Raw genomic sequence first — 15,509 nt, forward strand, 5'->3', positions numbered from 1 at the left:
TTTTGCGCACTACCCAACTACGAAGAGGCACCTTGTCGTATCACACGGGAGCACACCTCAAGGTCACAGAGTTATATGAAAAGCATGGGGTGAGATGTACCAGTTGAGAAAACTGCGCTTTAACGACGATTCACGTGCACTTTTAGAAGTACGTAGGGTTATAGGAGATCTGTAGGGTCTGATTAGATGACAGACAGAGGCACTTTGATAAAAGGCGCTTTCATGTTCTCACAAAAGGCAGACTAAATAAACAGTCTTTATGTAAAATAGTAAGAAACAAATGTAAGTGTGTCACTAAACCACTGAAACTGGTTCAGTAGTCAGCCACAGCCAAAAGTCGTGTTTTGTTATGTCCATGCCGTTTGTTGCATTGCTTTTCTTTTTTACCACCAAACTGTCTTTTCCCATATTGAGCTGAAATGGGCCTGTAATAACAGTTGCGAACCATCAGTCTTTTTTTTTTTTTTTTCCTGCTGGGAGAGCCACTCATGTATGTCGGCTTTTGAGGGTCCAAAGGACCAATGGTTTCTCAGAAAACCACTCCAGCTATCAGGCCAGCCCCAATCACTCAGTTGTGTCACTGTTACCTGGCAACAGAGCGTTCCCTTGTCTCCTGTTGTTGCTACAGGGGAAAAAAGAAATAGATATGAATTATAGGTATATTTCCTGGGTGGCTGATTGACTCTTCGAGATCAGAACAATGTCACCAGCCTGATGTATTCAAACATACGTTCAAATATCAAAGGGCTGCTTTATCGGAGTGGTTCTAATATCTTCAGAAATATATATGTATTATTTAATCCCAACGGATTCCACTGCTGATGAACATGTTAAGAGGCTTAGATATTTCATTTATATAGGATACACATATATTTGAAGATAATTGCTGTTATTTTGGTGTTGTTTTGAAGTAATTCCAGTTTGTATTGTTCAGTGTATAGGAACTTGAAGGCGTCGTCTTTGTAAAAGACGACAGTCGTATACATGTGACTTGGATTAAAGTTATAGGTTAAGCCAGGACGCTGGTGGTCAGCACTGATGCCTCGCAGCAAGAAGGTTCTGGGGTCAAATCTATCGGCCGACAGGGGCCTTTCTGTGGAGTTTGCAAGTTCTCCCTGTATCTGCGAGAGTTCTCTCAGTTGTCCTTCCACCGTCCAAAGACAGGCATGTGAATGCTTGTCAGGACTGGAAAAGCGGAGGTGACGTAATGGGATTGGGCTCTACCAAGCCTTGCCTTGGGAAAAGCCTTGCAATATACAGGACAAAATTAGTTTCTTTCAGTCATCATTAACCTCGACCCATCACTCTCATAACAAAGTGGCAGCTCCACTCCAGTACATTGTTGTTAAAGTACTTTCTGCTTGCCCAAGTCTTTGAGCAATGCTTAAATTGGTGCATCTAATAAGCATCTAATCTAAACTATCTTTAGCCAAAGCTGCACACAGACTGAGTGACCAAGAAGACAGACATGGGAAACATGGGAAGTGCATGTGACATCCAGTCAGTTTTCTAAATAAAATGCCAGTTAGCATGTTGAATCATAAACCCATGTGTCCCAGAACACTGGGATTTAGTGACTATGTTGGTTTAGTGCAGTGCTTCTCAGTTGCTGTCCCTGGGACCCACTGACCTGCATGTTTTCGATGTTTCCCTCCTCCACCACACCTGATTCAAATGAGCTCGTCATGCAGTGGTCTGATAAGGAGCTGTTCATTTGAATCAGGTGTGTCGGAGGAGGGAAACATCGAAAACATGCAGGTCAGTGGGTCCTGAGGGCCGCAATTGAGAAACACTGGTTTAGTGTAAGTGGGAACACAGCAGTGGTGCTCTGGTAGATGCCTGCTCTAGAGATACCTGCAAATCCTGGACCCGAACTCGCAGAGTAATGTTCTTTTTAGTGGAGTCACCCTGCCAACAAAACAAAGACCAAGACCAATTGGCTTATCCCCAACTCTGCTGGAGGCAGGAGGAGACTTGGTCTCAGAAGAAGGATTGAACCTAAGGTAGCGAGGACTCCCTCCTAATCTGATCGAAATAAATCTAGTGCCGAATCACATGGCCGAGGTTTTTTAAAGGTTTTGCTTTGAGGGTGACAGCATGTCGTTTTCTCTTTTTCACTCGGAGGAGCAACAGCCCACCTCTGAAGTAGTATATTACGGTCGACGCGGTTGGTTCTCGCCTTTAAGACTCACTGTGTTATTCCTCGGATGATGCTGTGGAGCAGTGAGGGAGAAATGGCAGTCGTACTTTGCTCAAGATGAAGCAATTATAAGTCACACAACCTCCTTCCCAGGTTTCAGGATAGTATTATTCAGTTTTGTGATTTCAATTTGCCGCGTGCATTCTTTAGGTTCTTGGTTTGGATTTGAAGATTATCACTAAACCAGTCAAAATGTGTCTCATTCCTCTGCAAAAATAAAACGAACATGGAATGCGTCTCCTTGGGCAACAACATGACGTCACAGTCTGTTCAGCCCTCGTCTGTTTCTCGGAATTTGATCTTGACGCGTGACTCTCATGTGGTGCTACATCCTTTGACCATGGATCACTGTACTGGGAAAGAGGACGTTGTTGAATACATGGAAATCAAGAGGAAGAATGAGAACTAAAGTTCAGAACTAATAGGGATTCAAATGCACTGCATCGACAATCATTGTGTTGTGTTCACACATCCGGCATTTAGGGTAGAACACACACCATGTTATAGGCACCTAAAGAGAACAACCTCTGAAAAAACGTCATTAATCGTTTCAGTGGGACTTTTCACCAGTGTGGGAACTCTATGCTATGTCCACATTCAGAAATCATGTTCCAAAATGGAAATCTCCTCACATCTTAGAACTTTGCAAAAACAAGCGCAACGGGACTTGTTTGAGTCATGAGAAACTGCTTTGCTTTAGATTTACCATGGCCAAGACGATTGAAACCGACACGTTGGTTGGTATGAAGTAGCAGATTTATAGGCTAAAACAGTGAATAATTACTTGCGACTAAAATGAAACAAATTCACCCAATGTCTCATGTACATCTCCTTTGCTGTGTAACTGAATAAAAGTCCCAATTTAAATAATCTAACTGAGGCAAATTGTGTTTTTCGTGCCTGACTGGATTTAGCCTCATGTCAAACTTGTAAAGCCTAAGTAACTGTAGCTTATTAGTAATATTTTCTGAACCCCAACTGGGGAAGTCGTACAGTTTTGCCCGGAGTTTATAATGGACACGCCAATGAAGCGACGGCGAAGGGAGAAGAGGCAGGAAAGAGCAAATTACTTCTGCAACTTGATTTAATATTGAGTAATTTAATCTAATAAGGATGCATGTTGTATTTAAAACATTTAACAGTTATCATGCCGTTAAATAGAGCCTGTTATGTCAGTGCATTATAGATTCCCAAAATGAGATTTCAGGGATAATGATGCATGTAGTCACATTTTCATTTTATGCTCTTTTTTGAAATTCAGACCAGAAAAAATCAGTAGTGTAGAGTGTGTTAGAATGATGTGGATCATAGACGCCGTAACCTACGTCTGTAGCATACTCCACCATTTATACTTTTGCTCTGTGAAAGCGCCACCCAATCACTAGTCAACGCTGTGTCTTTTTTTCCAGTCGGGTTGATTTTTGTTTCCATTCCCTGCTTCATTTTACATTTCCTGCTTCACTTTCAAAAAGTCGACTGAAACTTTCGGCAAATTTTCGTCAAAGACCTTTTCTTGATGTCTATCTTTATTGATCGGACACAGTGAATTCAAAATTTCCATTTTCCCCATTTCTGGGGAGGCGCATGTCAACTACAGCATTAAGGTCTGCATATGGTCTGTGCTTGCTCTACGCTATCACCGTAGCTACGGCATCAAATTGACGCTAAAGCCTAAAACGCCTTTAAGCCTTGTGTAGGTGTCCATTGTCGGTGATGAACCTCATGAATGGGATTTGTGGATTATGTAGTGTTGTGATAGTTTCAGCATCTAACTGTTTCAGTCCATTTAAACTTATTGGGCTCAATACAGCAGTAATAAGATCTTGATCAAAGCAGAATGCCAGTATCTTTCCCTTGCCTGCTCACTGTTGCACAGAGTAATCCCATCAGGTGGGTTCTCACCTCTTTGTGGGAATATGAGTATAGATTTTTGCCCAAAGTCTCTCAGGGACTCTGTAAATGCGTGTAAACCGTATATCCTACTTTCATACTATGCCCATCAGAGGGGAGGACTCCATTACTGCGTGGATGCCACAAACACAGCATTGTCGAACTTTTCTAATCATATTCACATTGTAAGAGCCTTCGCCGGGAAGAGTTTTAGCTGCTGTTTCCTGTCGGCAGTGAGGGGAAGGCTGTCGAGATGAAATATTAACTCTGGAACACTTCAAGCAGGAGTCCTGCTGAGGTAGAGTTTCTCCCAGAATTCATTGATTTCAGATGTGCGGTTGATGTTGTTGCCTCACGCCCACCGTCTCCGTCTTTACCTTTCATATGTGTTTTTCAGACGCAGCGGCTCCAAAAGCGTAAATGATGTTGTTTGTTTGTGATTTTAACTAGAGGAAAGAAACGGTGCGAGATAAAAAGGCGGTGGCTTGAAAGATCTTCACTCTAGTTTTACATTCGTTTCAGCCTGGAAGCCAGACCAACTTCCCTGCCCACAAATTGTCTCTTTGGCTTAAAGTTGGTCTGGAACTGCCTTTTTCCTCTGTATCAGTTGAAACACACCCAGTAATGAAATCCACGTGGCATGTTACCAGACTCATATTCTAATAAAGGATGGCTACACCAGACCAACCCTCGATTTGATAAACTTTTTACATGGATTTTTATTTTTCATTTCTTGTTTGCATTTTTCACAAGTTCACCAACTGTGAACTCTCTTCCTGATGAGAGAGCCGCTATCACTGTGATTAAATGTTTTGCATAGATATGTATTTTTTTTATCAGTAAACCATATTCATTCTACGTTTTAGACTTCAAACAGGACAAAAAAAAAAAAAAAGAAAGAAAAAAAGAAATTCACAATTAATACAGGATTCCATTTAGATTCGCCAGCGTCATATATTTTAACTTGTCACAGCTGGAACCAGAAACGGCTGACACACATTTTGTCAAGGCAAACTCAATCCCCTGATGTAATGCGTTAATGTTATGAGTTACACCAGTGCTTGGCTTGTTTAAAAAAAAAAGTCTATGATGAAAAAGGTGTACTGGCTGTACTTAGACCACGTCCCTAGTGGCATACTTCCATTAGTAGACTTCCGTGTAGCACGCTATGTACTACTTGTAGTGTGTGAATTTTTACAGGCACAGGGAAGTGTCGCTTAAAGCTGAACACAGTTAGATATGCACTTACCTGAAATGACATCATCGTTTGACCAGCTGATCTATCGAGCTACCGCTAGCTGCAGGAGTTTGCCATAGCAAATCATTGGAGACTGCTAAATGGTTCCAATAAATCTACTGATGGACTCTGAGCACCAACAGTGTAGTTGTACTAGCGCAAGTGGAAGTAATGGCATTTCCACCACACTAACAAAGCGTTAGTTTGGACATGACTTGATCTGGGCTGAGACTAAATGACTTAGTGCCAGTTTATCCCCAAGTCCACACCTCCCTACAATTGAACGGAGGCATCACCAGATTGTTCTGGTGATGTGAAGGTTATTAAACCTGCTAGCAGACTAATCAGGGCCACCCAGATATGGATTACATCGACTCTTTCACATTAACCAACGAGAAAGTAAATGAGTCGACAAGGATGCGGTGCAGCTGACAGTGTTGTCACGCAACAGCAAATGCAACTAATTCTGGAGGCAAACATTAGCTATTATACGGCTATGGGCAGATATTTAATTGACAAATCTCATGTGTTGCTGCAGAAAACCAGTGGCTGTTGACTGCATCTCCACCACTTTCTCATTCGTTCTTATATAGTTATGTAGCATTGAAGCAAGGTCTCCTGCACCTTCTGCTCTTTTTTCTTTTGATTTGTTGAGCGGTCGGAAAACCAGTTCGTAGACGCATTACCCCATCTATCTTACTGGAGTGCGGATTAGTAGATTTATCAAGGCGATCTCGGTCCACATTTTGTTTACGTCCGCCTTCCTGTGAAAGTGCATTACGCGTTCCCCCCGATCTGGCAGGATAGTCAGAGTAATATCCTGTGGTGTGGTGTGTTGTGTTGCGGTTTGCAAATCGTCGTCGTAGTTTAAGATCAGGAATAATCTGTCAAGTTTCTCCTTAAGTGAGTGATGCGTCCTGATTTCAACGTCAGGGAGGATTTAAGAAGTAGTCGGAGCTTTCAGCTTTTGCTTTTAGCGGTTTTCAAACTATGAACGGTCAGATTCAATCATTAGACAGTGTTTGCACATACATATAGACATTTCCCCTGCAATAATAAAAAATTAAAAAAAGGACTGATAAGTGAACGTTATTGAACATCTAATAATGATGATGTAATAAATGGATGGAGCATTCTAATGAATAAAAACATGGTCATATAGTAAACCATAAAACCACAAAGTGTGGGTTGTTTTAAATATTTCTGTCCCACAAAACCCAAAACAACTTCTGTTTATAGGGTTAGGGTTAGGACTTAGGGTTAGCCGCTGGGGTTAGGGTTAGGGTTAGAGCTAGGGTGTGTTTCTGGTTTGGTTTTGTGATTGATAACTTGGTATGTGATGGGTTGCCCTTAACGTCCTTGTTGGCCTTCCGCGCTCCCGTGTGAATGCACGTGCGTTGCGCCCCCACTCGTTCATGCGTGTCCCGTCCTCTCCACACATCTCTCCTTCTTCATTTATGGGCATGAGAACGGTTGACAGCTGAGAGAAATCGTCGAGAAATGGAAACTAAATTGACAGCGGACAGGGGTCACTGCGTCTCGGCTGTGAGGCTGAGTTGTGGAAAAACAAAAAAGGAGAGGGCGTTTTCCAACTCGCTTTTCCCGCTGATGGCACAGTGGTCAAAGGAAAAAAAAAAGAAGTTCCAACGGTCGTTCGGTGTAATGAAGGGTTTCATGCAGTACAAGGAGGAATGCTGAAAGCGTCGCTGGGCTTACAAAAGCCAATGCAGCTCTAGAGACTTTCAGCACGCCGCAGCTCACCAGCCATGGCCTCAATGTGTTTCCTTTCATGAAATACCTTCAGGAGTACTGTGATGTTGCTGGCATCCAGCTGAGGTTATTTACTATACTACAGGGTCACTATAAACTTTATAGCTCTGCCCCTGGGTCCTGTCAACTCTCCAGAATGATATATCCTCACAAAGACATGGTTACTCCATTTCTGTCCACAGCTGCCATAACTTTATATTTCTACACAGCTGCCCTGACATGATATTACATGGGAGCATGCATGCCACTTTATACACCTTTATTTCTCTTGGCGTGGCTGCAAGTGGCCTGGGGGGGAAGCGCAGAGCCATGATAGATGAGCTGTGTTTGACCAGCTATCTCTTCATTTGCTCCATTCCACTATCTTTGCCTCCTTGTCTGATTCACACACGTCTTCTCTCCCCTCTGTTTTTTTTCCTTCCCGTCATTGGCTATACCACGCGTGCGAATTGCTGTGTTTGTCGATGTAAGAGCAAGCTGGGCAGCTGATACCACTCGGGAGCTGGAGATATCCTTGTCACAATCCAGGATATTAACAAACAAGGCCTGGGAGACTGAGGTGTATTGATTGCGTTCATTCCTTTGGGGCCTTTTTTCTACCTTTGCCTTCATCCACTACTGTGGACATTTAAGCTCTGTCTCAGCTCTTGGGCCTGGACATTAGATCAAGAACAAGGCCGACGCTGCGAGCGAAAAAAGCGCCCCATGCTCCATCTGCTCTGGCTGGGTTTCTCGCTCTGCTCCATGTGTTGGGACTGAAAAGGCTTTTTTTTTTTTTTTTCTTTTTTCTTTTTTCTTTTTTCCACAGACGTGAAATGGCAGCTATCTTGCCAGTGTGGATGGCAGCCTATCCTGGGCCACTTTGTTTATGGCTGGCACAATACGAGTGGACCAGCAGCTCATTTAGCCTGGGCATAAACCATCCTCTCCAAACTGTGTGTTTGAGTAAGGTCACAAAACTAAAGGCTGTTACGTACTTGGTGAGAAGCGAGAAGTTTGTTCTTGCTCCTTGGGCTGCGAAAACAAAATGACGTAATTTTGCCCTCGTAGCTTGCTCTCGACATATCAGCAGGCACTTCGTGAGTGATCAGATGCTAATATTCACAGTGTGACTGCTAATGGGTTTGTAATGGGTAGAGACAGATATTGTATAAATGAGGCCACTACCTCAATATACTTCCGAGTTTAAAATAAATAAATAAATTACTCTGATGTTGTGTATTCTATGCTTTGAATTACACTACTTTTTTTAGGTTTACCAGACACATGAGGATGTATTTGGTATTGATATCGGATTGGTATCGCCAATACCAGCCGGAATTTTACTCTGTATTGGATTGAAAAGAAAATCATTGGTATCGGACATCTCTACCCCTAATACTAGGCGTATGTGACGTATGCAGGAGTGGGAGGGCCCCATAAGGACTTCCCTGGAGTTCACCTCCAAACTTTCTTGTTTTCACAGCCCTAGGGTTATGTATGCAACAGGCTTAATCATCATAAGTGTTGTGTATAGGTCGTAATGTAAAATACTCAAATTTAAATCTTCTTTGTTTCTTATGCCGACCTTGATTACAGCAATTTTAGGATGGAAGAACCCTAAGTAACAGAAAGGCCCCATGGATCCAAGACCGGTTTTTAGATTCTTCCAAATTTGCAGCAAGTGCAGAAATTGTACTGTGTATTTATTTATTTATTTTTTTTAATTGGATGCTCCCTCCCGTCTGAATTGATCCTTAAACCCACCATATCACCTGTACCCTATCAGCAATGTAGCGGGTCCAGTCCTTAATTGGGAGTTTGACTTTAAGGTGCGGATCAATATCTCAAATGTAAATTATGCATTTTTTTATTTCAGTTTTTTTTATTTGTTTTTCTTTGGGTCATCAATTGGACCCTGGAACTAGTCCAGAAGCAGCTGGGTGATAGGTGGTTTCTTCTTTCTTCGTTCCCTTTTACCCTGACATTAACTGTGCATGGTTGAAGTCTAATTAACCCTCATCAGCTGATGTGTCATTTGTTCCGCTGGTGACAAGAAGTAGAAGACTAATTCTACTCTGCGTTGTTCCAGTAACTACTTATTACATTTTTTTTTCTGGTGTTTTGCAGTTTGCCCTTCTTTTCTTGGTTATGTCAATTCTGTTGAAGAATACAAAAACCCTCTTAATTGGATAATCCGCAGTTTTTCCAAATCACAAATACATACTACATACAAACTAGCGAGAGTGTTTTCTTTAACAACACAACGTTTTAATGAGTCCTAGGATGAGCTGTTTTGCTGAGGACAGAGGGTGGTGAATGCCAAGAAGTTAGTCGTAGCCTGAAAGGTTCTCTGTTGACCTTTAAGGCTCATTCTCTGAAGAAAATATGGATGCTGCTTATTGAACATGCTTGGCAGTTGTTGTTTTTTCTTCCCAGCATCTCAATTAGCAGCTGTATGTTGACGCTCGCATGTGGAACAATGCTCCCGAGCGCATCAAATGCTAATTGCATCCTGACTTTTCTTTTTCTCGCTGCGCTACTACATCTCATTTTGATGTGAGCAGGTACGTGGCGCAAGTGACTTTTTTACGCTTTGAACTCATCACTCTTTTTTTCTCTCTTCTTTTTCTTCCCTTACAGGTGATTCGTCTCAAGTTGGTAAGTGAACCTCTTTCTAAACTTTCTGCCACCTTTGCCAGTTCCTTTTTACACACTCGTAACTCACCAGGCTGTTGTTATTACACAGGGCTGTGAACAGTGAACATTGACATTAGCACATGAAGAAACCACCAATTATACCTTTTAATTTCAGAGTTGGTGGGAAAAAGACGAAACAAAACGAAGCGCTGAATTTGTTGCAGCGGTTTAATTTGTGTACCACATTACCTCCCAGCTTTGTGTTCTGTGTATTGAAGGCGCACACAGAACTCTTACCTCGTCCTTTTGCGCATCTCACCAACTGCATTGTCTTCCAATGTAAATGCTAATTTTTAAGGTTCCATTGAATGACGAGCCAGTTAGGGAATCCAGGCGTGATTCACTTTGAATAATGAATGCTGTTATGCTGCGCTGGCTTATCATGACCAAGGATTGAATGAGTTTTTCTCTCATTTTCAAGTTGGAATTTGCACTGAGATTCAGATGTATGGATTTCTTGTATAAGATCTCAGCTGTTATATTTATGCTTTCATTCATCCATTGATTGTTCATCTGCCTTAAGTGATTGGGCCATCTTGTTATGTGCTTGTGGCCTCACAGTGATGGCATCTCACAGTGTTCTACTTGAAAGTACTCGTCTGATATTGTTGGGAAGTCCAACTCTTTTTAAAGATTCAGCTCGTATGGCTCGGCTCTCAAATGACTCGTATGGTTTTATTCAGAACCTTGTATTTTATCCTAATTTAGCAACTATGAATTATTTTAACACAATGATATAATCCTAGTCTGCCCTCTCTACATGTGATTGGCGCATCAAAATAAAGTCCCACCCCGTCTCTGTGGATTTCTGGACGGGAATCGGCTTCTCTCATTTGCTTCAAAGAATCGTATCTTAGAGCCGACTCGTTCGTGAACGCCACATCACGACCATCTGAACATGTAAAGTACAAAATGCCCAGATTAGTGATGTGCTCTTGCCCTATCCATTTTAATACCACCTATTTCCTTAAAATTCAGACTGATATCTGTGATACCGAAATTGATACCGATACTTTGTGCAAATACACCCTAATGTGTCTGATGAACCTAAAAAAAGTAGTCTATTTCAAATCATTGCTTCATAAAGAATACAAGACTTCAGAGTTATTTATTTATTTATTTTAGACTCAGAAGATTATTGAGGTAGTGGCCTCATTTACTATATAGCCCAGTAAATACAACAAAAGAAAAACCAAAATATGTGAAAATGGTGTTTCAAACACTAATAAAAGGAAAGTAAAATAACAACACCATCAAAATATTATTATTGTTTAACTATTAAGAACTACTATAAAATGAAAGCCTACATCTTAATTCTGACACTATGCTCTTCATCATAAACGCCTCGTATTCTGTGTTGTGGTTTAACCTTAGTTTGTGTTTCACAATGTTGGTTGTGTTGCCACAACTCAACAGTTTAGTTACTTTCCACTGTGTTCCTACATTACCTCGAAGTAGTAAGCGAAGTAACGAAAGTATCGATATCTTGATTTGAGAATCGATTTTGGAGCATAAACACAGGTATCAGAAGTATCGATATTTCCGAATCAATACGCACATCACTATTGGACATGGGACATTCCACATCAAGTTCACTCATATTCCAGTTTAGTGACTCTACTAAGTCCTTTTACCCATATATCCGAATCAAATTTGTCAAGTCTGAACTGTCAAGTAGTCCAACATAAATCATATTGATAATGAAGGCTGGATTCTTTCTATTTTGGATAGTAATTCAGCTTCCAAAATCATTTATTCAAATGAAAAAAAAATAATCTACTTTTCCTGTGTACTATTACAGACTTTATTAAAAAATAACAACAAAAGCGTTATCTGTAAATATGCTGACTTGTCACAGTACACTAGCTTTCTATCAGCATATCATTTAGAACCAGTGGGGGTGGAAGACATGAGCAAGGGAAGCATTTGGCCGGGGAGATGAGAGCAGCGACGGACGGACTAATGGGGTATATCAACACCTCACTCAAACTCGTAGGAAAATGAGATGCCTAGAGTTTAAAACTCTATCTCGCAGCACTTTGCAGCAGCAAACTATTGCTTTAGTGATGTGTCAGTGTTATCGCTCGCCTCCCAATAATTAGCTTTGTCTCGCTGCAGTACCCACTGTGCATTATGAACTTGAAATAGTCATCTAAAGCACGGCAGAATGTGTAGCACGTAATGAGAAAAACATGCGGTTATTCTCACATACTGATGAGAAACAGGTTTCCAACCAATATCGTGGTTCACATTTTCCATTGTGCACTTCGATAATAAATGCACGCCCCTTAATTCCTTGACGTAAATAGTTATTTGTGCGTGTACACATGGGCTTGTTGAGGTTTGTCCATTGAGTATTTGGCCAAGAAATCGGATGTTGTCTGAATACTAATGTTTTGTCTGACTGCGGCAGCTTTTGACACAGGGTGGAGACCGGAGGTTTGGTTCGAGATTCGTTCAACCCAGAGCGGCAACACACACTCAGATATTGTAGTCGGTTTTTACGACCCTGCATGTTCCAGGAGAGGGGCAAGGAATTAAAAACAGTTAAAATTTTATCTGGGAGGCCAGTGCAAATTGAGTTTTATCATCATTAAAACCACCGGACCGAGAGGAGGGAGATAAATCAGTTTTGCTTTTAAGATACAGGCTGTTTCAGCATTGGGTTGGAAATTCAACATGGCTTCGGTTCTGTAGACCCTGTGCTGAGAAGCCACTCATCATACAGTTTCTTCGTACATTATGTAGTATTTTCCACAGGAACTCGTGAGACCCTGGTGTTTTTTTTCTCTTCTTTTTTAGGAGGGAAGGGTTCTACTGTCTTAATAAAAGCTCATAATTATGATTCAGTCCCAACTATTGAGACAATCTATACATTATATAAAACCTAACACATGAAATAAAAGCATGTGTTTTGTTTCAGTTCATTTTTAAATTACCGTAATTGCACGGATGTTGTATTTAGCTAGAAATAGCAGCAGCCTGTTTAGTTTCATCTACAGAAAAACTAAACAGCAAATGCATTCAATCTAAAGTAAACATTTGACCTTCAGTCTAACTTCCATGCATTCACATTTTATTAGTGAACAACACAAATAGCTTCACATGCTACGTGAATTGACCATGACATCCAAAAATCTTTCCGATTTGTGCTGAGACCATCCATGGTGGTGTAATTGGCGCCATAGTGTTACCATTTTATGGGAAACCATGTCTATATAAACCAAAGGCAATTTTAAGGGAAATGTCCCCTGCAGTTATAATGTATATGGTTTACATGTGTTCTGATAGGATTTAAAGAGCAATGTAAAACTGTGAATGAAGGTATTATGTTAAATGTAATAAAATTAATATATGTGAATCGGGCCTGTTAACCGATTAAAATATTTAATCGCGATTAATCGTATCATGATTAATACTAATTAATGTGTTTCTGTAGCAGACATTATTATCGTGCAGAATGTCTCAGTAGTTCAGACGAGGTTTAATGACTTTCCCCACTCCATATAATGTCTATAAAGTGGCAACTTCGCTAAGTACTTTATGAGTTATTGACTCTACAAAGTCACATTTGGCTGTAAAGCTGTCATAATCGTAATAATCTTTTTTTTCCCATTCAGTTTATTGGTCCAAACCTAATACAGAGCTCTTTTTTTTTTTCATCAAAGTGGATGTGCTGTTCAAAATATGAGTGTAGTGCACATGCTCATACACGCACACATCGCTCCCCTGAGATTTTGTCAAAATTCTGTAAGTGCTGTTAAACTCACACGGTAGCAAATGTCACATCCATTTTCGTAGCAGCCGAAGAACTTGACAGTCGAAAATACATTATGTCTAGGAGTTAATATTGCTGTTTTTTTTTTTCCTTCAAGACGGTCCAGTTTTTCATTTCACTACTGGGTTTATGAGGCAGGTAGTGGCAGAGATAATTGTCATCCTTTAGATGTAGAAGCAGGGAGGCCGACTACAAGCAAAGATCCTTATCCTATTGCTGAATTTCATTCCCGGCTCCCAAAAAAAAAACAGCGCTGGCAGAGGCAGAGACATCTCTCTGTGCACATCTCTTTGTCTGTCTCTGTCTCTCTCAAGCCTTGTTCTCCACAGATCAGATGATTAGCATCTTTCCTTTTTTTTTTTCCTTTTTCTTTTTTTGTCCCTCCCGCTCCCTTTAATGCCAACCTCAGGCTAGTCAGAGCCAGCAGAAGCCTCTTCATGCTGATGGCGCAATGGGATTGGCCTGCTTGCCACACATGGTGCCATGAATGCTCAGTGAACCACACATTCACAATTTGGACGAGAAAATGAAGCATTCAAGCTCTGTGTTGGTTCGAACGTGGCACTTGGTTGAGCATATTGTTTTTCTCCACGCTTCCAGTCTATCCTCAGTAGACTATTTTTTTTTTTACAAAATTCTGTTTGTTTTATAATTCAGCCAACTCCTAAGGTTTATTATTATTACGATTAAGTTATTGCCAATAATGAATTTCCTGATAAACAGATTCAAGTGAAGCGTCACCAGTATCGTGTTAAAGAGACAGCCTCATTAGCGCCACAGTTGTGTTTACGCCGTGCCTTATTTATCCACTTCCTACCAACTTTCCTGATTTATGAGTTCCTTTCATCACCTTGATCATTAAAATGCTGCACACTGAGCACCGTGTTCTGTTTGATTGCAGCGACCTGGCAACTTTACCGAACAAGCCGCACAATTGCCATCGCTCTGTTGCCGTGAAAACCCGAGACAATGAAAACACTCCATTATCCTCGGAAATGCAACCGGTACTTAAGATATTTTCCCTGCCTGCTGATAAACAGCACAGTCCTCCGAAGAGCACAACAAAATGGGCTATCCGCGGTGTAAAACCCGAGCCTGCGGCCACATTTACATACTAGAGGAGGACAGTAATGAGATAGCTACCTGAGATAATTACTACTTAAGGCGTCCGGCTCTCATCCCCTACCACAGGGAACTGGTTTAACTCGCTACAATTAAATGGCCACTCATTTGCTCCATTTATGCCATTTTATGCTCCACTGTGTCTTAACAGAGTGGTGGCTTAAATAGCGGAAAACCTGGACCTGTAAATGTGAAGGGATGTGTGGATGTACTGGAGACGGGGATGTAATAGTAATACATTAAGCTCCTTGTTCTGTTTCTGATTAATGGAACACACTGGAAATATCTGTGCGTCTTCTGCTTCAATTTAAACAGGAAAAATTAGCAGCGGCACTGATAATCGTCTCACATTTGAACTTGTAAGTTATCTAGTTTAAAGCTGATTGTAAAATGAACATGTCCATTATCAAAATGTACCTCTTGCAATCAGCCACAACATTAAAACCACTGATAGATGAAGCAAATAATGTCTTATGACAACTAAATTCATGTGGCATTTGTGTGGATGTTACTTAGACTTAGACTTAGACTTAGGGTTAGGGTTAGGGTTAGGGTTAGGGTTAGGGTTACCCACCTAATCCAGACCGGGCACCCCCTTTCCATTATAATGACACTCCTTAATGGCAGCAGTCATCCTCAACTCAATGTAGTCTGACACAGAGACACACACAAATATGGTTTATGAAAAACTGAAAAAAAAATCTAGAAAATCTAACCTGGCCTCCAAATTCACTCAATCTCAAACTGATTAAGTCACTGTGGGATGATTCACAGAGGCCCCTCCCCTCAACCCACAGCCCCCCAACTAACAACACCCTGTTACCACCACAGGA

The 15,509-nt window shown here is 41.1% G+C and overlaps 1 protein-coding gene across 6 annotated transcripts in view; it reads left to right on the forward strand.

Annotated features, from left to right (window-relative positions):
• The window catches only part of nrxn2b (neurexin 2b), a 690,784-nt gene that overhangs the window by 211,464 nt on the left and 463,811 nt on the right, over positions 1-15,509 (forward strand). For all 6 annotated transcript variants that reach the window (XM_047590093.1, XM_047590084.1, XM_047590056.1 and 3 more), the window contains one exon: positions 9,720-9,737. In XM_047590093.1, the coding sequence (XP_047446049.1) occupies positions 9,720-9,737 (18 nt within the window). The remainder of the gene's footprint in view (positions 1-9,719; positions 9,738-15,509) is intronic.

Source organism: Mugil cephalus, chromosome 1, assembly GCF_022458985.1.
Source record: "Mugil cephalus isolate CIBA_MC_2020 chromosome 1, CIBA_Mcephalus_1.1, whole genome shotgun sequence".
Taxonomy (NCBI): Eukaryota; Metazoa; Chordata; class Actinopteri; order Mugiliformes; family Mugilidae; genus Mugil; species Mugil cephalus.